This window comes from Talpa europaea (genome assembly GCF_964194135.1).
Source record: "Talpa europaea genome assembly, chromosome: 13".
Classification (NCBI taxonomy): Eukaryota; Metazoa; Chordata; class Mammalia; order Eulipotyphla; family Talpidae; genus Talpa; species Talpa europaea.
The window spans coordinates 79,073,140-79,098,447 of NC_140080.1; the positions used below are offsets into that span (position 1 = coordinate 79,073,140).

The 25,308-nt window shown below is 44.4% G+C and overlaps 2 protein-coding genes across 3 annotated transcripts in view; both read right to left on the minus strand.

The window, feature by feature from the left end:
* PSTPIP2 (proline-serine-threonine phosphatase interacting protein 2) overlaps positions 1-8,350 on the minus strand; it is a gene marked incomplete at its 3' end in the record, with an annotated part of 66,873 nt that extends 58,523 nt beyond the window's left edge. Inside the window, exon 1 of the mRNA XM_084252324.1 lies at positions 8,315-8,350. Within this exon, the coding sequence (XP_084108450.1) occupies positions 8,315-8,347 (33 nt within the window). The 5' untranslated portion in view covers positions 8,348-8,350. The remainder of the gene's footprint in view (positions 1-8,314) is intronic.
* An 8,589-nt stretch (positions 8,351-16,939) lies between these two features.
* On the minus strand, positions 16,940-25,094 carry ATP5F1A (ATP synthase F1 subunit alpha; the record flags this gene model as incomplete). Of its 2 annotated transcripts, none has more annotated exons than XM_084252104.1 (12): positions 16,940-17,143; positions 17,261-17,411; positions 17,808-17,952; positions 18,076-18,183; positions 19,013-19,237; positions 19,347-19,498; positions 19,820-19,968; positions 20,180-20,346; positions 20,505-20,612; positions 22,338-22,507; positions 23,743-23,821; positions 25,035-25,094. In XM_084252104.1, the coding sequence occupies 12 exons, from the start codon at positions 25,092-25,094 to the stop codon at positions 17,062-17,064; spliced, it is 1,596 nt and encodes a 531-aa protein (XP_084108230.1). In that variant the 3' UTR covers positions 16,940-17,061. The 2 variants fall into 2 exon arrangements, with proteins under 2 accessions (XP_084108230.1, XP_084108229.1); XM_084252103.1 differs by having other exon boundaries at positions 20,439-20,612.
* Positions 25,095-25,308: the final 214 nt, after the last annotated feature.

Genomic DNA, 25,308 nt, shown 5'->3' on the forward strand with positions numbered 1-25,308 from the left:
GACCCAGCCATAGTGGTGCTGGCCTTCTGGGAAAGGGGTTCATTTAAGGCCCCACACTTTGCCCTTTCTCCAGTCCCCCCTAGTGTAATGAAGCCACAGCAAGCAGCACCAACCAACATGCCATGCAGTGAGAAAACTCTGGGTACCAGTGTCCTCCCTAATAAAAGATTAAGTTAAAAAGAAAAAAAATACATATAGAGATTTAGGTCTGTCATTTTACAGATGAGGATACTGAAATTAGGAAGGTTGTACAAGGGCACATCCCTCAGCTGAAAAAGGGCAGAAGCTAGATTCAAAGCCAGCACATCCAAAGGAAAGCCTAATGACTTCCTTTCACTACCACACTGCACATGGCTCTTACTGGACACTAGCACATGTGAATTGCACACACAACTATAAGCAGGGTTGACCTTACCTAACACGGGTTTGAACCACAAGAGTCAACATGTGGCTATTCTTGTTAACAAACCACATAAACTTAACAGTGTCCATAAATACAATATAGTACTGTGCATGCATTTTTCTCAGAATTTTCTTTAACACCATTTTCTTTTCTCTAGCTTACTTTCTGTTGTAAGAATACAATGTGTAATATATAAGACATAAAATATGTGTTCATCAACTGCTTATGTAATTCCAGTCAACTGCAGGCTCTCAGAAATTAAGTTCTGGGGGGAGTCAAAGTCATAACCAGATTTTCTCCTTTTTAAGATTTATTTTTATTTATTTATTTATGCATACAATAACTGGGGTGCAGGCCAGAGGTGCGGGGGATTCACCAGGGGCAGAGTGAGGAGTAGAACACGCAGATCGACTGAAATACACTGCTGAGGGGAGCAGCAGGCAAGACAGGAGAGGTCTGCTGCGCCATCTGGGTGAGCTCCCTGGCCGGGGATAGAACTCAGGCTGCAGTGGCTGGCAATAGCTTGATAGCCCTGAGATTTTAACCTGTACACCACCAGGGAGGCCCCCATGACCAGATTTTCAACTGTGAAAAGAGCCAGAGTCTCTACCCCAACTATGTATACATATGTGTGTATATATATATATATATATATATGCATATATTAGACTATATAAACAAATATTTGTAGTTAAATGGCAAAGAATATCTTGATCACTTAAAAAAACTGCACATTCATAAGTAAAGCAGGAAGAAGGAACTAAAACCACTTATAAAAGAGGAAATACAATAATAAGGGTGAAAAACTCCCTTATGATTAGAAAAAAACAATTGAAAATCTAATTAAGTGCCCACTTTTTTTTAAAGATTTATTTATTTATGCATACAAGACTGGGGTACAGGCCAGAGGTGAAGGGAGTGAGAGGACTCACCAAAGACAGAGTGGGGAACAGAACAGGTGGGTTGACTTAAATACACTGCTGAGGAGAGCAGTGGGCGAGACAGGAGAGGTCTGCTGCGCCATGTGCATAGCTCCCTGGCCAGGGATCGAACTCGTGCTGCAGTGGCTGCAGCTAGCTTCATAGATTGTGTCTTTACCCCTTGTGCCACCAGGGAGGCCCTAAAGTACCCACTTTTGCTTATTAAATTAGCAGGGAAAATGACCACTCTGCCCATGACAAATGTAGTGAAACTGGTCTCTTCACACAGCATTGTGGATGCTGAGACTGTATGCCCTTTAGGGAATTGCTCTGACCCTATAGATCAGAAGTTTTTAATGTCCTATTGTCAATAAGTGCTATTTTCAGTCATTCAATAGCTACTACTGTGAGTCTATTACAGGCAGGCATTGAACCAGGTGCCACTGGAGTAGCCGGACAGGGCAGTAGTCCTGACCCCCGGTGGCCAACCAGCCCTAAAATGAACTGTTGGGGACTGCATGTGTGTGTCAGAGAGAAATAAACATTGTTCTTATCTAGGCCACTGTTGTTTTGGATTTTCCTTTAATTCACAGTTAAACGTAATCCTATTTATATATTAGTGAGCTTTCAACAGCTCACTGGTTTCTGGTTTCTTAACAGAATAGGAGGCAAATCCTCAAAACAGAGGGAGAGTATGGGAGGGATGTGGAGCTTGACTCAGATACCAGTTTCACTACATTCATCATTACCACCGTGGAAACAGAGAGATGAGCTTATTCATGAAGCACAGTAAAATGGCTGGGCAGTGACCAGTTCTTTCATGAGTTTCCTGAAATAGGTCCCTCAAGAATTTTAAATATTGTACATGAACGAACTTGCGCATCACAGCATTACTTATCATAGAAAGTTTTGGAAATGGGCCTCCCCTGGTGGCGCAGTGGTTGAGCACTGGGTTATGAAGCTGCCCGCAGCCTCTACAGCGCCGGTTAGATCCCCGGCTGCCAGCGAGGGTCCCACATGGCGCGCAGACCTCTCCTGCCGCCCGCTGCTCCCCTCAGCAATGTACTTTGTCAGTCTGCCTGTTCTGTTCCCCGCTCTGGCTCTGGTGAATCCTCTCACCTTCCTGTGCTTCTGACTGTACCCAGTGCTTGTATAAATAAATAAATAAATCTTAAAAAAAAAAAAAAAAACATTTTAGGAAAAAAAAAAAAGAAAGTTTTGGAAATGACATCAAAGACAAACAACAAGAGAACAGTTACACCAACTATAACACTTCTTAAAATGATTATCAGGAAAAATAGATAGCCAGGCATAAAATATATGCATGATATTTTATGATCATATTTATAGTTATATTATATTGAAACAGAGGAACATAAATAGTACACACACTATGATTACAACTATGCACGGGGGAAAAATTGGGGAAAGCACCTAATAATATATTTCCAATGGCCTTAACATTGCAATGTTAATATTAAAAACTGTTATTCTAGGGCCTCCCCAGTGGCGCAGGTGGTTGAGTGCAGCGCTGTGAAGCTGTCCACCTCTGCAGTGCCAGTTCGATTCCCAGCCTGCCACGGAGCAACCCACATGGCACAGCAGACCTCTCCTGTCTCGTCTGCTGCTCCCCTCAGCAGTTTATTTCAATCAGTCTGCCTGTTCTGTTCCCCACTCTGTCTTTGGTGAATCCTCTCACCCCCTGCACATCTGGCCTGTCACCGGTTCTTGTATGCATAAATAAATAAATCTTAAAAAAAAAACTGTTATTCTAACATATCAGGTGAGCCTCAGTTCCTTGAGTGGATTATAATCACTTAAAGGCGACATGTCCTAGGTGCCCCTCTGTGACTACAGCAGCCACCACTCAGTGCCTCATAGAGAACCGTTGAGTTAACGGCCTGAGATTTGCTAATGTCTGAAGAAATTTCCTCCCTTCAGCCATTCATGTGTTTTGGCTGTTGGTCATAGGGTGTCTCACAGGTGGTTAGTAAGACGTTCATGGGCTCTGCTTTTCATCTGAGTACTGGCCCCGTTTAGGGTCTGGGGCTTCTAGTGGAGCCAGAGCTCATCCCAATCTCCAAAGTACAGGACCACTGGCCAGGCCTGTGGAGAGACCCTTCCCTCAAAAGGGAAGTGTGAGGAGAGAGTGTCTCCTTAGCTGAGCAACCTCTATCCACAGCCACATACGCTGCTCACTCTTTCTTCATTGTTCCTTCATTCACTCCCACATTGAGGGTCTGATACCTGCTGGGAGCTATACAGATGTGGAACTACACTACTGGACATATTTCATGGAGCTGATCATCTAACAGCAAACAGTAAAGAGGTCTTCACAGTACCATGGATTGTCTTATGGGCCACAAAGAAGGTTCATGTGGGAGAAAGACAGGAGAGAAACAACACAAAAGCATGCTTCTGGTCAGGCAAACTCAGCTGGGGTCAATCTCCATTTTACTTTATTTTATTTATTTATTTTTCCAATCCTGTTTTAAATAGAGCTGAGTCTTCCCTTCTCAAACAGACCCATCAAAAGTTTCCTTTAGATAAGTATTTCCATAGGGCATTTGAATAAGATAATGTGTAAAGTATGTCCTGACTCACACCTTTTCAGGAACATGTACCTAAATAGACCTCTACTTGGCCATGGAACATTCCGCTCTTAGGCCTATAATGGTCCTTTCTCGGTTGTCTCCGGATTTCTGCCTCTCATTCTCTGCCCTTTCTCCTCCTGCATGACACAGGCATTTGCCAAGAGGGTTTTTTTTTATGTCTTCCTTCACTCAGTGAATGACTATCACCCACTTCCTTTAATTAGCACCTCTGTGCTGATGATAATAATAACTGACGATCACAAGTGCTCATTATGTTCCAGGTACTGTACTGAACTCTGATTTAGCTCACATAATAGTCCCATGGAGTAGACACGGCTATTATCTCCATTTTTATATATAGAAAAAAAACGAGGGCTTAGGGGTTGAAGTAACTGCCTAAGGTCACCCAGCAAGTATGGGACAGATCCAGGATTCGAATCAGGCCAGTCTAGCCAGAGCCTCTGCTGATAACTGATGACCCTTCCTCATGCTGTTCTGTGAGCTCTCACACCTGGACACCCTTCCCAAGGGCTCGGGGCCATCTCCACCACCTCCTAACACCCAGAACGCTGACATCAGAGAGTACTCACTGAACATGTCTGCACCAGTAAAACATGAAAATAATTCCAAACCCTGCTGCCAGGTCCCTCGTCTCCACCGCAGGACCCTGCCTCTCCCCCAAGACTTCCCCAGATCCAGCCACCTCAGCATGGTCCAGGGGTCAAGGGCTGGACTGGGGTGGGAACTTCAGGATGTTGTTGGCTTTGGCCTTGCCGGTGCTACCCCTATGGTTCAGTATGGTTAATACTGTTTCTCCCTCCTCTGCCACCTCCTCTCTCCACAAACCAGTTCCTCCTCCTGACTTCCTTATTTCTGGGCCCGTATTTCATTTCCATTGACTCATGAGTCAAATGTAGCTCACCTTCAATTACTTGTTTTGTCCTATGGTTTTCACCTCCTCTACCCTCTACCTATACTCGAGTCTTCCATCTGCCTCATCTTTTTTTTTTGTCTTTTTTTTTTTAAAGATTTATTTATTTATACAAGAAGCGGGGTATAGGCCAGATATGCAGGAGGGTGAGAGAATTCACCATAGACAGATTGGGGAACAGAACAAACAGACTGATGAAATACAGTGCTTAGGGGAGCAGCAGGGATCGAACCCACGCTGCAGAGGCTGCGTACAGCTTCACAGTGCGTTGCTCAACCGCCTGTGCCACCATAGAGGCCCTATCTGCCTCATCTTCTCCCCTTCTCTGTGTTCTCCACCCTGCAGCCCCTTCTTCCCCTGACGCTTGCTAGATTCTCCCTACCCCCTGCCACTAGCTCTTCCACATCCTTGAGGCCAGGCAGTCAAGGCCAAAAAAAGCTGGCCCAACCTCGCTTCCTCATGTAGAATCTATCTTCTAATCAGTGTGGCAATCTTGCTGCTGCTAATGCCACCCCCATTAAAGCTCCTTACACAGGGCAAGCACTTCATAAATATTTATTAAATTCAGTCCATTGGGCCTCCCTGGTGGCACAAGGGGTTAAGTCTCAGCATTATCAAGCTATTGCAAGCCACTGAGGCATGAGTTCAATCCCTGGCCAAGGAGCTAACACATGTGGCACAGCAGACCTCTCCTGTCTCATCCCCTGAACCCTTCAGCAGTGTATTTCAGTAGATCCACCTGTTATGCTCCCCACTTGGTCTCTGGTGAGTCCTCTCCCGCTCCATACCTCTGGACTACACCCCAGTTCTTCTATGCTTAAATGATAAAAATTAATTTTAAAAAATTCAGTCAACTGATCCCCTTCTGTTTCCAAAGTTTTCCTACCTTATCCAATCACAACCTTCTCATTCTGGAAACATTAAAGTTCTTGCCATCCCCTCAGTTCCAGCAACAGCCTTGCTTCCCCTAAACCGTGAGATGTGAAAGCCTTGCCAGCAGTCCCTGAGGTCTCCAATAGCTTCCCTGATGCCCCCTTTTCTCCTAAATCCTGGCTGAATGCCCTATCTGTCTGAATCCTATGCATCCATCTGCCAGGCACTATGGCAGGTGCTGGGGGTTCAGATGATGGTGACATTTATTTTTTTTTTAAAGATTTATTTATTTATTTATACAACCTCTGGGTACAGTCAGAAGCGAGGGAGGGTGAGAGAATTCACCAGAGCCAGAGCGGGGAGCAGAGCAGGCAAGGGACGGAAGTACACTGCTGAGGGGAGCAGCGGGCAGCAGGAGAGGTCTGCATGCCATGTGGGACCCTCCTCAGGTGGCTGGGGAGCAGCCGGGGATCGAACTGGCGCTGCAGAGGCTGCGGGCAGCTTCACAACCCAGCGCTCAACCGCTGCGCCACCCGGGAGGCCCTGATGGTGACATTTAGAGTCTACCCCTCAGGAGCCAAAAGTGATCCACTGGATACCTCTAGCAGTGTCAAAGGGCCATGCAGACAGGGATGCTGGAACGTTCTCTCTGAGCCCCAGCCTCACTGAAGGCACTCATGAAGTATTTAGTCCACGCAGACTTTACTGCTAAGGCCCTAAGAGTCCTAGGACCAGGGAAATGTTTTTCAGCCTCTCTGCCACTCAAGTTCCTCATTTGTAAAATGAGATAGTAAGTGACTACCCCATAGGGTGGTTGTGAGGCTTAAATGACTAGTGTGTGTGAAGCGCTTAGAACAGCACTTCCCACAGACTCTACACACAGTAATGTCATCTATTATTGTTTTTGTTACATGATATGAAGTGTCACAGGAAAGCGGAGATGAAAGATACTTATGCAAGGTATTTTAGGATATCAGATAACTTCTGAAATATAATCCCAGAAAGTTCTCTCCCCTGACTTTCACACAATCTCTAACTTCCAACCCAGATTTCACTCAGCCCCCTCCCCTAATTATCCCTGCAAGCTTGCATGGGGCCACTAGGTGGGCTGCCTTAATGTGTGGCCTTGGGGTCCTCTGAATATAGAAACTGCTTCCACCCTGTGACATGCCCTGTGTGTCTTTTCCACTCCAGTCATTCAGCAATGATTTGCTGAGCACTCACTCTGCATACATACCTGTGGCATGAAAGCCAGTTTGGTACCTGCCCACAAGGTGCTCACATGCTTGTAGGCCCCCAAATGCAAAACCAGGAACTGACAAATGCTCTAAAGGGTCAGAATGTGCTCCATGTAAGCAGGTGAAGGATGTATTTTGTGTGAAATCAGAAAGGTTTCCCTGAAGAGGTAGCACTTAGATCAAGATCTGAAAACTGGGTGTCACACTATGGATATAAGGAGGGAGGGGAGGCAGCTCTCTCTGTCCTGTTTTTGTCCACGACGCCTGTCATGTGACCCAAAAGTTCTACAGTCTACCTGGAAAATCCCAGGCCTCCTCACAGGGCCAGCTGTGAGTGTCACCCTCTCTGTGAAGCTGCCACTGCCCTGCACCCTACAAGTGGGTAGTATCCCTGGAGGACCTCAAAAACTCTAACCTACGTTCCTGAGGCCACAAAGCCTGTTTTCTCCCCGCAGCCCACCATAGGGGTTCAGACCTGCCAGGCATCTGTGAAGACAAATGTGGGGCAAGTAGGATCCAAAGTAAAAAGCAGGGCAGCCTGGCTTAATTTGAGGGGTGTTGATGTCCTACTCCTGGATAAAGGGATCAGGGTGGCTTCTCCAAAAGAGGGGCCTCAGCCTCTTGCAGGGCACCTGGAGAATGAGGTGGAGGGAGTGGGGAGGCAAGATGCCCTGCTTCCAGATTGGGTGTTGAAGCCCCCACCAGCTAAAAGTATCTCGACCTTGAGTGGGTCTCTCTGCAGACTGGGGCAAAGGCCTAGGGAAGGGGCTCAGGAAACAGGGCTGTGGTCCAGGGCATACAGCCTCTGCCAGCGAACCCCTTCAGGGACTGCAGGGGACACTCGGGCAGGACCAGAGCCCAGACAGCCTGTCCACTGGGAAAGACACCCCCTGACTCCACCAGTGACTACAGCTGTCAGCCCGTGACATCTCACCCCAGACCCCTACAAGGGTTCCCCAAATCCTTCCTGGCGCTGCCTCCAGGAAGACCCGCGACTCAAGCTGCACGGGTCTCCCTCCCTTTGGGTCTGGGTTTCCTCATCTCGGAGATGAGGGGTGGATGCCCCCACGCCAAGAAGCTCTGGTTACACCATTCAGTCTGAGTCTGCGCTGCCAGGAGCACCGGAGACTTCGGGTACGGCGGACACGCAGGCGGGGACGCAGCGGCGGTAGAGAGGGATCAGCGACCGGCCTCGGCTCAGGGCCCTCCCCACCCCCAGACCCTTGGGCGCCGGGTGCGCAGCGCCGCGCTGTCCCGAGAGGCGCCGAACTGGGGCGCCCGCCGCCGGGCTCCGCGCTGGCCTGGCACCCGGAGAGTCCGAGCCCCGCGATCGGCCGCCCGCCCAGCCGACTTACCCAAAAGTTTCCTCTGAAGAGTGAGCGAGTCATGGCTGCGCGCGGAGGGGTGCGGCGGGCAGCGGGGCAGCCGGGCAGCCGGGCAGCCGGGCAGCGGGGCGCGCGCTCGGGGAGCCGGCTAGGCGGTCACGGCGCGCCTGGCGAAGCCCAACTCCGGAGCTCGCAGCGGGCAGCGGGCCCGCCCCGCGCTAAACCACGCCTTCCGAGTCGGAGCCGCGGCCGCGGCCCCAGCCACCCACCGCTCCCGCGTCCGGAGCCCGCACCCCGGCCGAGTTAAGCCCCCCGACGTCAGGCACCCACCAGATCGTGAGCCCTAAATTCCCCCCTCCTTCAGGAAGCCTTTGAGGATAGGAAGGAGCTTCCCAAATTGGGTTCTGTTCCCGCCCACAAGACACCCTCCCCCACCGCCACCGAGCCACGGCGCGGAGAGATCTAGTCTTTGGGGGGGCGGGGGGGAAGGGTCCCCACCTGCTCAGCGGGTGGTCGCCAGGACCAAGTGTCAGCTCCTTAACGCCTGGGGATGGACAAAGTCGGCGATCTTGGGAGGTGTAGAAGTTAGGCAGGTTTCAGCGAGTAGTGTGAGCCCAGGTGAGGCGCTGCCGATCAGCCCCCGGGCAGGATTTAGTCTCAAAGTCACTGAAAGGTCACTGGTAATTGTTGAGTTCGGTTCTCCCCTTTCTCAAGACCCTTTTCCAATTCCACTCCAGGGGCCTTCTTCTCCCTCCACTCTTTCACTGCCGTAGACAACACCCTAGGGAGTCACACAACACCCTAGGGAGTCTGTAGCAGTGTAGGACTCTGGCAAAGCCCCGAGCCAAAACTGAGGGCCAGAGAGGCTGACTGACTTCTCCAAGATCTCAGCCTCGTCAAGAGATGAAGAAATCTGTTAGAGCTCTGCTCTTCTAAACAGGCCCCGGGTCAAAGAATCTCAGGACAGACCTACCCTGGCCAGAGAGTGCTCAGAAGGGGAGAATAAAGGTCAAGGTTGATACCCAGGGCTGATGCCCAGCCCACAACCCAGGCCTGAAAGGGCAAGTATTTGCCTGAGCAGGTTTTAGTTGGTCCAGACACAATCAACGGACAGTTAAAAGGTAGTGCAACCCCCAGTCCCATTGTGATAAAAATCCCTCTAATGGAGTCACACCTGATTAGGAAGATGGAGAGGTGGCCTCCAGCCCGGGGTCACTCCAAGTACACCCATCTATTTCTGGAGTTGTTCATCTCTTTGGAAAGATTGAGGTTAGAAGGAAGGAAAGGAAGCATGGCAGCACCATCGGGGGCAGCACAGGCCATGGTGGGCACCTGGACAGGCAAACTGCAGGAGGGATAAGAAAAAATATATATATACATCAAAAAAAGGAAAGAACTAGGGTGATGAAACAAATTGAAAGACAAGAGAACACCAACATTTTTCCTGAATGTTTTTAATATTTATGAAGAAATATTTTAGATGCATTTCTAATTGCCTGAGTTTAAATGTAATGTATTCTTATCTACTTTTTGAGTCTTACAAGTTCTCAGAGTACATTGTGCTTTATTTGTGGGGTTCAGACCCCAAATTTTAACTTTCTTCCACCACCTAGTGGCAAAATTACACATAGCAAGTGGTTGCAGGCACGTTGCAGGAAAATATTCATTCCTCAAACATTCATTAGCCCCATATCCTGGACAGATGCTGTGAGTAAAAAGATAAATAAAATATGTACTCTATCTAAGTGTCAATAACCAATTTGGGAGATTCTACTAAAAAAGTGAAATTATACTACTATAGCAATTATAAATAATGAAATGATCAACAACATGTTTTTATCTTTTTTTTAAAAAAGATTTATTTATTTATTTTATTTTATACAAGCACTGGGTACAGTCAGAAGCACGGGAGGGTGAGAGAATCCACCAGAGCCAGAGCGGGGAGCAGAGCAGGCAGAAGGACCGAGGTCCTGCTGAGGGGAGCAGCAGGCGGCAGGAGAGGTCTGCGGGCCATGCGGGACCCTCCTCTGGTGGCCTGGGAGCAGCCGGGGATTGAACCGGCACAGCAGAGGCCGCGGGCAGCTTCGAAACCCAGCACTCAACCACTGCGCTACCGGGGAGGCCCAAAAACATGTTTTTAATGGCTCCTTCTGAAGAGGGGAGAGGCTATGGAACAGAGGAGGGAAGGAGACCTACTTTTCATTTCTTATCTTTTGACCCCTGAGTTTACACCATGTGAGTTTATTACAAACCACCCCAAAATTAAAAAACTCAATATCATTTTAAATTTTCCCATACTTTCCCATTAACATTCCCCCAATTATTTCCCAATACGTTCACGGCATTTCCCTAAACTTTTAGAAATATTAATATGATATCCCTATATAAATCTCTGTTAAAATTCCTCATAATAGAATTATGAGTAAAGAACAAACATTTTTAGGGTATTTGAAACATAGTGCTGACTGTTTTCTAGGACAGTATCCTATAGTCTCAGGACTAGAGGAAGGAGACAGCTTGCCCGGAGGGAATAAGGGATGTTTTCACTGAAATGGGGAAAAGGAACGGTGGATGGCAAAAATAACAAATGCCCACTAAAACCCCCAAATTTCTTTTCATGCTTAAAAAAAAAAAGTGATTATCTACTTTTCCTCTTCTTCCTCGCCTTTGCCAATCCAACTTCATACTGATTATCAGGTTACTCTTCTTCAATTTTTAACCTTAAGGCACCATTTCTTCAATTCTCTCATCTCCTCAGAAAGGCTCCAAGTTTCCCCACTGGCCATCAGAATTAACTCTCAAAGTTCTCTAAATGACTCTTACGACCTCTCTGAGTCTAGTCTGGCCCAAACCTTTCCCATCTATTTTCTCAGCTTCCTACCTCCAGACTAGGCAGGTCTTTCTATCCTGCCACCCCATCTTTGTGCAAGTTTTGCAGGCTCCTGCTCAAGTTCCACCTTATCACAACTTCCCCACCTGCTCCAGCCCTCAGCGTCTTTTCACTTCTTCAATTTCTAGAACTTGTCATCTTTTATCACACAAACTAGCACTTAATAATAGGTTACTTATTTCCTTATGTTCTTCTTCTCTAATTTCTGTTCCTCTTGGAAGTCTCCCCACCCCCAATAAAACTACAAAGCACCTCAAGATAAGGATGGTATTTGCTCATGTACTCTCTGGTACTAGACAATTTTGGGGCCAGTCAGGGAATTCAATAAACTCACTTTTTAAAAAAATATTTATGCATACAAGAACTGGGATACAGGCCAGAGGAGCGGAGGGGTAAGAGGCTTCACCAGAGACAGACTGGGGAACAGAACAGGCAGACTGGCTGAACTACAGCTCAGGGGAGCAGAGGCCGAGACAGGTCTGCCGCGCCATGTGGGTAGCTCCCTGGCCGGCCAGGAATTGAACTTGTGCTGCAGAGGCTGCGGACAGCTTCACAGTGCTGTGCTTAACCCCTTGTGCCACCAGGGAGGCCCTAAAATCACTTTCATCATCAAAAGCAATAGCAAATTTTTATGTCAGTTCCCATAGTTTGATCATCACCTTTCCAAGTAAGCAGAGGGAAACCTAGTAATGGTACTAGCCAAGTAACTAAAGCCAGATGGGGTGCAAGGACCAGGACATGGTCAAGTAAAAGCCATGCTATAAAAGCACCAGAGGGCAAGAGTAATCTGTGTTATTAGGCCTGCCAAGTGAATGTCAAAAAAAGAGGGACTCCATTTTGTCACTAAGGTTAAAAGCTAATTAAGTTGAGGAATGGAACAAAGGGTCAAGACAGGACAGGACAGGAATAGAATACAAGGGACAAACACCCAGGAGGAAGCTGAAATGCCTAAGGGCTAGCAATAGTTAGAGCTAGGGTTAAATACCATCAAGATTGGACTTTTCTTAAGTGTAACTTAAGAACTCAAAGAATCCATTCCAGGTCAAACTAGTTTTGAGATGGGAAAGCTGCTATCTACATCATAGGACACAACCCACTTTTTTTCCCCCCATCAAATGTCACCTTCTGGGGCCTTCCTGGTGGCGCAGGGGCTAAAGTCTCAGTGCTATCAAGATAGCGCCAGCCACTTCAGCAAGAGGGGCACCTATCCCAGGCCTGGGAGCTATCCCATGTGGCACAGCAAAACTCTCCTATCTCACCTGCTGCTCCCCTCAGCAATCTATTTCAGTAGATCCACCTGTTCTGCTTCCCACTGTCTCTGGTGAATCCACTCACCTCACCCCCTGTACCTCTGGTCTACACCCCAGTTCTTGTATGCATAAATATTTTTTTTAAAAAGTCACCTTCTGAAGATGTGGTATACACAGTGGAATACTAGTCTAATCAAAAAAGATAAATTCATGCCATTTGTAGCAACATGGATGGTGCTGGAAGGGATTATGCTAAGTGAAATAAGTCAAAAGGAAAAAGAAAAATATCAGGTGGTTTCACTTATAGGTGGAATAAATAAAGACTGAAAAAAAAGGTCAGGAATAAGACAGAATTTACTACTTGACCAGAGTTGAAGCAAACAGCAAGGGAAGGGAGGAGTAGGAGTGGGGTCAAAAGCGGGAGGGAAGAGCACAAGGGACTGTGGTGATGATGCACAGGTGCTGCGTTGGTGGGAAAACTATGAGGACTATACCTACAGGGTAGGTACAGAAAATTTTTAAGTCACCTTCTGAAAGTGAAAGAGAAGCCACAGGAGAAATTTATGATACATTTGTCCTGCAAAGGATTTATATATGTACATATAGAGATGGATACACACACAAATACATGTGTGTATAAACTTACAAAACTCAAGGGGAAAAAAGCAGACAGCATATTGAAAACAAAGTTGCCACAGGACTATTTCTAGGGCTAAGCAGGAATTGTAGCAAGTAGGCCTAGAGCATTTGGTAGTGCCAAAAATCATACACAGACCAGTTTTGAAGGGACATGGGAGCCACCTGAGAGGTCCTGATGGTCAAAGCTGGAATAATTTGTACAAAATATATCAAACTGTAACCCAAAAGTATAGAATAACCATGAGTCCATACTGCTGTAACGAGGTGATTGAGTACACAATTGACTAAACAAACCTTTCACATAGAATCCAAAACAGTTTACAGAATCTTGGCATCAAGTAAGTGGAACATACTCAACACCCACTAAGTTGGAGCTATGAATACAGGTTTCCCCTAGTAACTGAAAGTAGCAGAATACTATTTGGAATGATTTGATATGTTATTTCTTGAGCCTGGAATTACACAATTATTCCATACAAATGGTTAGTGTTCACAGATGTGAATCCCTCAGATATACCGTGTCCCTTTCCGTTTTCTTTTTAACCAGAAAATTTGGATTGACTTTGATTTTCCAGCACCAAGCTATGGATGAATTAGTTTTATATTTTCCTTAGTAGTAATGATGATGTCCATGTCCTACATAGCTATTTATCTTCAATACTGCATGAAGGAATACAGGAACTTTAGTGTTATAAACCCTCCAAAACAAAGCCCTAATGTGTGTGTGTATATATATATATATACCATATGCTAGAAACATTACTCCCCAAATATATCACTTTCCTACTCTTATTCCTTTGTGCATGCTATCTTATCTGTGATCTCTGACCTTCATTCTCTGCTTGGAAGAATCTAACATATTCAACTACAAAAAATTTAAAAAAAAGTATCCTTTGTCAATACTGATGAGGAGAAACTTCAATAGAATGCCAGCTAAATATAAAAAAGGAATTACAAATCACCATATTACAACTCTCAACCTATTTCAGTCAAGATAACTAGATCCTAAAAATATTCAGTGAAAGTCTAGATAACAAGATAGTCATATAGTTTTAAAAAAACAACTCGGGGAGGTAAAAAATTTTTAATGTAATTAATGTAATTACCTAATCAATGTTAACTTTTTTTTTTAAGAGATTTATTTATTTATTATTTATTTATACAAGCACTGGGTACAGTCAGAAATGCAGGAGGGTGAGAGAATTCACCAGAGTCAGAGCAGGGAGCAGAGCAGGCAGAAGGACCGAAGTACACTGCTGAGGGGAGCAGAGGGCGGCAGGAGAGGTCTGCGCGCCTTGTGGGACCCTCCTCCGGTGGCCAGGGAGCAGCTGGGGATCGAACTGGCGCTGCAGAGGCTGCGGGCAGCTTCGCAACCCAGCACTCAACCACTGTGCCACCAGGGAGGCCCAATGTTAACTTTTTGAGGTACAGTGGTATTGTGGTTTTTAGGTGAACCATGAGAAATGTCAGGATGCCTGCAACTTACTTTCAAATGTTTCTCTCTCCCCCTTCCGTCCCCTCACACCCATGGTCTGTGATGGTCAACTTGGCAAGGATATATCCTGTTTTTGCCAGTTGTATTTTAAATGTGATTGACACTTATCAATAGATTTTGCATTATGTGGGTGGGTCTCACCCAGCTGAAGGCCTTGAAGGGAAAAACCCAAGGTACCTCCAGAAGAAATTCTGCTCCCCAGAGCAACTCCTGTGTTTCCAATTTATCCGTCCCTTGAACCTGCCAGCACTTTTTTTTTTTTTTAATAGAGGCATGTTTTTTTTTTTATTTGTTTCTTTGTTTATACATGCACTGGGTGAGAGAATTCACCAGAGCCAGAGCAGGGAGCAGAGCAGGCAGAAGGACCAAAGTACATTGCTGAGGGGAGCAGCGGGCGGCAGGAGAGGTCTGCGCGCCATGTGGGACCCTCCTCCGGTGGTCGGGGAGCAGCCGGGGATCGAACCGGCGCCGCAGAGGTCGCCGGCAGCTTCGCAACCCAGCGCTCAACCGCTGCGCCACCGGGGAGGCCCCAGCACTTTTTTTTTTAACGTATATAAGAACTAGGGTACAGGCCAGAGGTGCGGAGGGGTGAGAGGATTCACCAGAGACAGAGTGGGGAACAGAACAGGCAGACTGACTGCAATGCACTGCTGAGGGGAGCAGCAGGAGAGACAGAAGTCTGCTGCGCCATCTGGGTAGCTCCCTAGCTGGGCCAGGGATTGAACTCATGCTTCTGAGGCTGCAGATAGCTTCACAGTACTGTGCTTAACCCCATGTGCCACTACGGAGGGCCGCACCTCACAATCTCTATATACATATTCCATTTGTCTGTTTCTCTAGACAACTTTACAACCTGCATTGAAACTCTTAATAGACCCCACCGACTGGGAGAACATTTTTGCACCCAACACTAATGATAAAGGACTGATCACAAAAATCTGCAAAGAGCTGATGAGACTCAACAACAACAAAGAAAATAATCCAGTCAAAAAATGGGCAGAAGAGCTAAAAAGAAACTTCTCTGAAGAGGAAATGCAAATGGCCAACAGGCATATGAAAAAATGTTCAACATCACTTGTCATCAGGGAAATGCAAATCAAAACTACCATGAGATACCATCTTACACCAGTGAGAATGGCACATATTAAAAAAACTAGCAACAACAAATGTTGGCGAGGGTGTGGAGAAAAAGGAACTCTTCTGCACTGTTGGTGGGAGTGCAAACTGGTCCAACCACTGTGGAAAGCTGTGTGGAGATTTCTGGACCTACTAAACATAGAGCTTCCATATGATCCAGCAATTCCACTCCTAGGTATTTACCCAAAGGACACAGAAACATCAATTCCAAACAACACCTGCACCCCTATGTTTATAGCAGCACTGTTTACAATAGCTAAGCTTTGGAAACAACCCAAATGCCCAAAAATAGATGACTGGATCAAGAAGATGTGGTACATATATACCATGGAATATTACTCAGCATTCAAAAAAGATAAACACATGCCATTTGCAGCAACATGGATGGCGCTGGAAGGGATCATGCTCAGTGAAATAAGCCAAAAAGAAAAAGAAAAATACCGGATGGTCTCACTCATAGCAGGAATCTAGAAAACTTAAATAGGGACCAGGAAAATGAATATAAGAAAGTGAAAATCAAAATCAACAAAAAACTATGAACCAGAGACACTTTTAGGGGGGCGGGGGCGGGAGGAGAGGGATTGGGGTCAGAATGGGGGGGCTGCAATTGTATGGGGAATATAACAATAAAATTTATAAAAAAAAAATAAAATAAAAATTACACAGAATTCTTAGAAATGAGTTTTATACCAAAAAAAAAAAAAAAAAAAAAAAAGAAACTCTTAATAGAAAATAATCTTTTTGACTGTGTATCAAAGATTCCCAAAGGTCGGTCAAAACCAACCATAAAACCTGATAGATTACATTATAATCAAGAATGGCTGCTTAAGAAAGATGTGTTAAATACTGAAGAAATAATGTGCTCATTTTATTCACTGTTAGGATCTCCTTTCTCCATTTTTTGTATTTCAGCTTTCATTTTACCTCCCTTTTCTTGAGAATTCTAATTGCCTATTATTCCTGCCTACAGCATCTTCTTAATGTAGATTACTTTAGATAGGTAAGTCAGTCTCATCCACATTTAACAAATGTGAAATCTTGCCACATATACCCTTATCCAGTTTATGAACATCTCTAATCAATACCAAAACACTTGGAATTCTGTAGACTGTAAATCTTAATCTAGACAATGCTGACTTTACTATTTTAAGTAACATAGCTAAGTAGCATGTTTACTAATCACTCAAAGTAGTCTCAGTTCTTTAACAATCAAACTACAGAAAACCACCAAGCAACATGGAACCTTTATTTTTAACGTAATTTCTGTACATCTGGAGCATGAGAGTAATCCCTTTACAAATGGAACTGATTACTAGAAGAAACAATAACAAAAACAAACTGGCATTTGATGTGAATCCACAGGGGTTTAAGCTTCAAATCCAGCCAAGAAGTTTGTTACGATCTCTTTCAGCTTTGCATCTGACTGTTCTGAGATCTTTCCATCAGCCCTATTTGGGGGGGATTAAAAAAAAAGATTAGTCTACCTAAAAACAAATTCAGTAACTAACCAAATTACAAAAATCAAAATTCTTAAAATTATTTTAAAAAATCAATTGTGTTCATACCTAATATTACCCAACAGTGCTTGGTGTTGGCTGATAACATGAGACAAGAAAGCATTCTCAAACTTTGTGATCTTGCTGGGCTCTAGTTTATCAAGATACCCCCTTACACCGGCATAGATAACAGCCACTTGTTCTTCAATAGCCATGGGAGCTGAAAAGAAACAAAAAATATTAAAGATTTGCTGAAGAAATACATGCCATGTTTCCAAAGTCATGAGTAACTTATACTGGGCAGAGTTGACATTGCTTTTGGTATAATTTACTGAAATTTTACAGCAAAACACATATGTACCAACAATCTTTTAAATCTGTCAAATTTACACTCATGTAGCCAGAGTGGGGGTGGGGGCCTTAATTCCCAAAAGAAAGGTACTAAGTATACTTAGTAAGTTTTCCTAGTTAAGCATTTACATGAAAATGTTAAGAACAATAATTAAGGAAAATGGGCATCAGTTGCACACAAAGGCTGTGTGTCTGACAAAAGATAATAGCATGTATTATGGTTCACAAGACATAGTCGGAACATGACCAAACGTGAAGAACTCACAATACTGTCCCTGCTTCAGCAACTCAGTCAGACGCACACCACGACTCAAGAGCTGCTGAGTGGCAGCATCCAGGTCAGAACCAAACTGGGCAAAAGCAGCCACCTCACGATACTGAGCCAACTCCAGCTTCATGGTACCTGCCACCTGAAACACAGATAGTTCACTCATACAATATATATATTTAACTCATTGACACAGCACAATACAAATACAGTTTGATTTTGATTATCTAGTGATACTCCTCCCTGACAAAGTGATGCAAATTACCTGCTTCATGGCCCTGGTTTGGGCAGCAGATCCGACACGGGACACAGACAAACCAACGTTAATGGCAGGGCGGATACCTTTATAGAACAATTCTGTTTCCAAGAAGATCTACAAAATAAAAATACACGGGGTAGCACCTTAAAGAGATAAACTATTTTCAAAATTACGCTACTGTTCCCCAAATCTCCCTCAAAATCTTCAAGGAAGAATGCTAAGTGTCTTCTTATGGTAAAAAAACACTCAAATGTTTTGCAACCCAAATAAACTTAAATGATCTATAGTGCTAAGATTAGGAGACTTGAGATAAAGAAAAAAAATAGGTAGCATATTTATATTGAAACATAAAAGTAAAGTGATAGGCTCTGGGATTCGCCTCAAAATTATTGAGAGGGGTAAATAATAGTATAAATGAAGCAAGAATGAAGTGCATTATTCCATGAATTGATAAATGATGAGAGATATATGTGGGTTCATACTATTCTTACACTTGAAATTTTCCATAATAAATTAAGACATTCAATTAATCAATTCATAACCACTAGTTTCAACCAATGCCTTGAAAGCATTCACTTTTTTTTTTTTGTTTATTTTTTTTATAGAGGCATGTTTTATTTATTTATTTGTTTGTTTGTTTGTTTGTTTTGTTTGTACATGCACTGGGTACAGTCAGGAGCGCGGGAGGGTGAGAGAATTCACCAGAGTCAGAGCGGGGAGCAGAGCAGGCAGACAGACAGAGGACACTGCTGAGGGGAGCAGTGGGCGTCAGGAGAGGTCTGCGTGCCATGTGGGACCCTCCTCCGGTGGCAGGGGAGAAGCCGGGGATCGAACCGGCGCCGCAGAGGCCGCGGGCAGCTTCGCAACCCAACGCTCAACCACTGCGCCACCAGGGAGGCCCGAAAGCATTCAGTCTTTACACCTATTTTAACCATAAAAGTACCTGTCCATCTGTGATGGAAATGACATTCGTTGGAATGTAAGCAGACACATCACCAGCTTGTGTTTCAATGACTGGTAAAGCAGTCAAGGAGCCACCACCAAAAGTGTCATTCATTTTGGCTGCTCTCTCAAGTAGACGGGAGTGAAGGTAGAAGACATCCCCAGGATAGGCCTCACGACCAGGGGGTCGGCGGAGCAGCAGAGACATCTGACGATAAGCTACAGCCTGCAATGCAGAAAAAGGCTGTTAGGGTAACCTACCAGAAGCCGTATCTGTCAACTTTCTTGTTCTGTGGCAAAAACATACAGATTCTAAAAAATACATTTCCTTTGACCTGTTTGGATAAGTCGTCATAGATGATCAAAGCATGTTTGCCATTGTCCCTGAAGTATTCTCCCATTGAGCAACCAGAATAAGGAGCCAAATACTGAAGTGGGGCAGCATCAGAAGCTGTAGCTGAAACCACAATGGTGTACTTCATGGCATCTGAGGATAAAATCGAAGTTTTATAGGTTATTAATACTGTGATTTTAAATTAGAAGCACTACAATAATTATCTATTATCTAATTGCTTTACTAAATGACTTACTACTAAAATTAAAATTCTGTATCTTCTTTAAAGAAAATGACAAAAGCCTTAAATTCATTTTTTATTTTTCTACTTACTTTTATTAACAAAAGCTCAGTTCATTAGGAAGTAATAAAATCAGGCTTCACTATGTGCACGCTATCTTAAGATTAGCAACAACAGGGTATTGTCACAAAATCTGGGAAGGTAATAGCAACGAGACTAAAACTCTTTAATACCTGCATCTGTGAGTCTCTTCACCAACTGGGCAACAGTGGATCTCTTCTGACCAATAGCAACATAGATACAGTAGAGCTTCTTCTTTTCATCAGTTCCATCATTGAAACGTTTCTGGTTAATGATGGTGTCAATAGCAATTGATGTTTTGCTTTACAAAGAGAACAAACAAATTTTAGCCAATACTTCTCTGAAAGATTTCCCAACTAAAATTTTACTACTATTACTAATACTGCTAATCCGCTTATCAATGTTCTACTCTTCCCATTATATCCAAAGCATTTTTCATTTCAAGCCTAAAAAGTAAACTTTCCATAGAGCAAACTTTATTCAAAACTTTCAACAAGCAATTAAGTTTTTACCCAGTCTGACGGTCACCAATAATCAGCTCACGCTGACCACGACCAATTGGTACTAAGCTATCCACAGCCTTAATGCCAGTCTGCATTGGCTCCCGCACAGAGATTCGAGGAATGATCCCAGGGGCTTTCAGGCCAACTCGCCTACGGGTCTTGGAACCAATTGGACCCTATAAAAAAATAAAAATCATATATCAGAAACAAAAATCAGTTTTAGTATTTATTAGAAGCTACACCCACAACGAATAAATATTAAACCTACCTTTCCATCAATAGCATTACCAAGAGCATCTACTACACGACCCAAGAGCTCCTCGCCAACTGGAACATCCACAATGGCTCCTGTTCTCTTTACAATATCTCCTTCCTTAATTAGTTTATCATTTCCAAACACGACAACACCAACATTGTCAGGTTCCAAGTTCAGAGACATGCCCTATAAAAAAGGTTACAATTGAACATCAGTGAAGCCTGACTTCTCTTCATATACCAAACACAATGCTATACAAAATAGCTAGGGGGAAAGGGGTGGGAGGTATTGTATTTTTCATGTGGTTTACTCTGGTATTCTTCCAACAGCCTTCTTTGGTTAAGACTCTTAAAATAGCTATTAATTTTAGAATAGCATTACAACAAGCCTACTATGCACTCATTACCACTTCCTGAAAGAAATTAACGCAGCAAAGAAATCAAACAGGTCAAGTTTTTCCCATTGCATTTCCTCTGGCAATGACTTTTGAGCTGGGTGATCAGAATAAAATAGTGACCAAAATAAATAATTTGGGCCTCCCTGGTGGCGCAAGGGGTTAAACACCACACTATGAAGCAATCCACAGCCTCTGCAGTATAAGTTTGATCCCCGGCCAGCCAGGGAGTAACCCACATGGCAAAGCAGACCTCTCCTGTCTCACCCGCTGCTCCCCTCAGCAGTGTATTTCAGTCAGTCTGCCTGTTCTGTTCCTTACTCTGTCTCTGGTGAATCCTCTCACCACCACCAGTACCCCTCCCACCGCATCTCTAGCCTGTACCCCAGCTCTTGTATGCATAAATAATCTTAAAAAATAAAATCTTAAAAAAGAAAATAAAAAAATAATAAAAATAATCTTAGGAAAAAAACACATACAACTGAGAATTTTAAGACTGATTTGTTACTATCTGTGAGTACTTCCATAAACAGTTTAAATACAGTGAAAGCCCATGGAACATCACGGCAGGTACAAAACCTTTATAGGCTAAATCTGATAACCACAAGTCACTAACCACACATAGCTAAGTCAAATTTCTCTCAGCCACAATAGCTGCATTTCACACACTCAATAAACATACACGTGTATATATATTAGTCACTGTATTTAAGAACATAAACACAGAACATTCCTATCACTGCAGAAAGTTCTACTGGAGAGTATAGGTCTAGGTACTTGGCTCTTAAGAGCAAACAGGAACCTCTAGAGTTCACCCATTCCAAACTCATCTTTCATAAAAAGTAAAGAGAAGAGGTTAAATGTTTAAGTCAAGGTCTTGACCTAATGATAAAATGTTTGGCTCTATAATTAGTCTTCCACATCAAGTGGTTCTTTTTCCACACTAAATACTAGCAAGAGGGCCAACCCATCTTTGCCCCTGTTTTACTGGATAATCCTACTGCCCTTGGTATACACAGTCTGTTCTCCTCAGAGATCCATGACTCCTGCAACATTTATTTCTCAACTCACTGGTCAACTAGGTTCAACCAAATAGAACAGACTTATATCATCACAGAAAACTTCTGATAGCTACACCACTAGCTCACCTTTCAACAAAAATTGGTCTAATGTGCTACAAATAAAAGTCATTAACTTTCAACCTGCCACCAAAATGAATTTAGTTGAAGTTAGCAAACTTCAAGAATTAGGGTGAAAGTTTACTCAATTTTATATTTTGGAGTTAGTGGGTACAAGTTAGATGTACATCAGTCCCTAAGTAAAAAACTTGGTTACCCAAAACCCTCAAGTTTATCCTTTTCACAATCTGTAATAACTAAAAACAAAAACTGAAGCAAATTGATACTTAGTTAAAAACAAAACAAAAATTTGACATGCTCTCTAAATTATGAATTCAGAAAATGAACATCTGACAAGACACTAATCCTACAACACCAAAATTTCATTTTATAACTTGCCTTTAAGCCTGAAGAAAATTCTACCATTTCTTCTGCTTGAACATTTCTCAGTCCATGTACTCGGGCAATACCATCACCGATGCTTAAGACACGTCCTGTCTCTTCAAGGTCAACAGAGGTATCAGCTCCAAGAATCCGCTCTTCGAGAATAGAGGACATCTCAGCAGTGCCTATTGAAAGGACAATTCCATTAAAAAAATCTGGTCCTGAGATCTTTTAAAAACCCATATTCCCAACATGTAAAAACTATAACTTTGCAATCACAGTAATCAAAATCATGTAATATTTATGATTCTATTTTAAAGAGCTACCACTTTGAAAATGAACCCAAGTGATTGAGGAAACATCACAGACAAATCAAACCAGCTAAGAAGTCAATAAATTTAGCAACACCCTTATATTTTCCAACTTCTACCCCTTTGATTCAATTTCTTAAAAATCTGTACCTAGGTTAAAACCTAATTTTTTGGTAAAATCTTACAAAAATATATTTTTTTAAAATTTATTTATTTATACAAGATTGATTGATTGATTGATTGATACAAGCACTGGGTACAGTCAGAAGCACGGGAAGGTGAGAGAATCCACCAGAGCCAGAGCAGGGAGCAGAGCAGGCAGAAGGGGAGGGGAGCAGCCGGCGGCAGGAGAGGTCTGCAGCCATGTGGGACCCTCCTCCAGTGGCCGGGGAGCAGCCAGGGATTGAACCGGCGCTACAGAGGCTGCGGGCAGCTTCGCAAGCCAGCGCTCAACCGCTGCGCCACTGGGGAGGCCCTACAAAAATATTTTTAAAGTACAGTCTCTACTACAAAAAACACTTACAAATAAAGGTACCTCCCCATCCTCGGCCTCCCTTGGTGGCAAAGGGGTTAAGTCTCAGCTCTATCAACCCATAAGGCACGCAGCAGACCTCTCCTGTCTTGCCTGCTGCTCCCCTCAGCAATGTATTTCAGTAGATCTGCCTATTCTGCTCCTCAGTCTGTCTCTGGTGAATCTTCTCTCCCCCCACCCCCACCTCTGGCCTATACCCCAGTTCTTGTATCCATAGATAAATAAATCTTAAAAACAAAAATCTTAAATCTTAAAAAAAAAAAGTACTTTCCCCAGGAAGGACATGCAGGTATCATTTTTCATCTCAGCATATGCACTACATTCATATAATTTTAACAACTTATTTCCAAAGCCCTAACACCCTTCTCAAAAGAAAATCCCCCAACCAATAATACCTCCCTATGCCCACCTCCCTATTCTCTAAATAGCTAAATTGGCACATTATGAATTAGAAATTCTGCTGTACCTAAAACAGAAAGAAATCAACAAGTGAAAAATACCCACAGCATTTACAAAACCCACGTTTTCATTTACCCACAAGGGAATAAGTGTGGTGTAGAGAGAAATAGCAATTTACCAGTCTTCTGAAGACGAGTGTTAGAGGCATGGAGGTTTCTTGCAGCAATGAAGGACGCTCCCAAAGCATTTTTGGAGACCTATTGCAAAAAACATCTTTTAAAATCTGACTTAAAAGTTTTTATAAAACTGGCCAGCTTAAAAACAAATGCAGGCTTAGTTTATTTAATCAGCCACAGAGTTTGATTAAAAAATAAGAGGTTCAACAGAGTTTTAACATTTTTTTTTAAAACTGTCTTCCACAAAGCCTGCAGCAATTTGGACCCCCTCCTCCAAGTTGGAATGCAGTGATCTGTCACCGTCAATTCTAAGGCTACCACCTTCTGTACGACCTGGATGAAGGTCATTTTTGCTAACAAAAAGCCAAGACGCTACAGAGGCTTGTTAGGGCACTAAAATAACCTGTAAGTTCACCTGCCAAATTAGGATGTATTTTTAGGGTGATAAAATAAGTGAAGCTAAAACTTAACGGTAATGTTAACTTCAAGGGAGGTTAAGTCAAGAAGGGCAGTGGCCTCGGTAAGCATTTCTCAATCTTTCTACTGCACTTGAGTTCTCAATCACTGTCACACTATTCCTCAAGGACGAAATCTTAAATCACGTCCAAGTATCAAAAGCAAAGTCTTCCTCCTGACAAGACTGAGATAACCGAGAAACTCGTTTCAAGCTGTCATGGTGTCAGCTACATGAAAAGCGTATCTGCACCAGCATGCTATTTTCACAATCGTTTGGGTAATTCAGCACAAAGTGGTGGCCTCTGGTATTCAGAAAACCACCTTCGTTAACCGCTTTCCTCTGAACCGACCTCCGGACAGAGGTGAAACGCCGGGGCCTGCTGACCTTCGCGCAATGTCAGCTCCTTCACCCTCTGCTACAAGGGCTGACAACAGTCCTTTGACCTTCAGCGAGGGAGTCCCTGAGAAACCGCGGCGCCGAGGCTCGCCGTTTCCGAGCAGGCCTCGAAGAACCAGCGCCCAAGCCCTGACTTTCGCCCAAGGCCCCTCTCCCACCGCTCTCGGTCAGAGAGGCAAATCCTCCTGAGGCCCATCTCCGGGCAGCATCGGGGTCGCTGCTTGCCGGGCCTCCTGCTGCACCATCCCGCACGGGGGATGAGCAGAAAGGCCCTTTCCGCCGCCAGCCCTGCCCAGAGCGCGAGCCGTCAGCGGAGCAAGATGGCGACGCCACCACAGCCCCTCACCCTCCTTGCATGAAGAGCTCCCGAGCCAGCGCTCCAACAGGCACCCGCGGGCGCCGCCCTGGGCCACCTCCCTCCCGCCGGCCCCTCGCGCTCACCAGCCCGGCCCGGCGAGGGAGGGAGCGGGCCACGGCCGCGGCGACGCGCACAGACAGCATCTTTGCAGCTTCGCTTCGGGAGGTTCCCCTGCAGCCGCAGCCTCCGGACTGACTGGGACAAAATGGCCGCGCGGCGAGGAAGGTCAAGGCAGCCGGCCCACCTGACCCGGAAGTCCCGCCCCTGTCTTTTACGTCCGGACGCGAAATTGGCTGCCGCTGTCATGGGGATGACCTTTTTAAAATATCATTTTTAGAATTAAATCACAAAATAAGT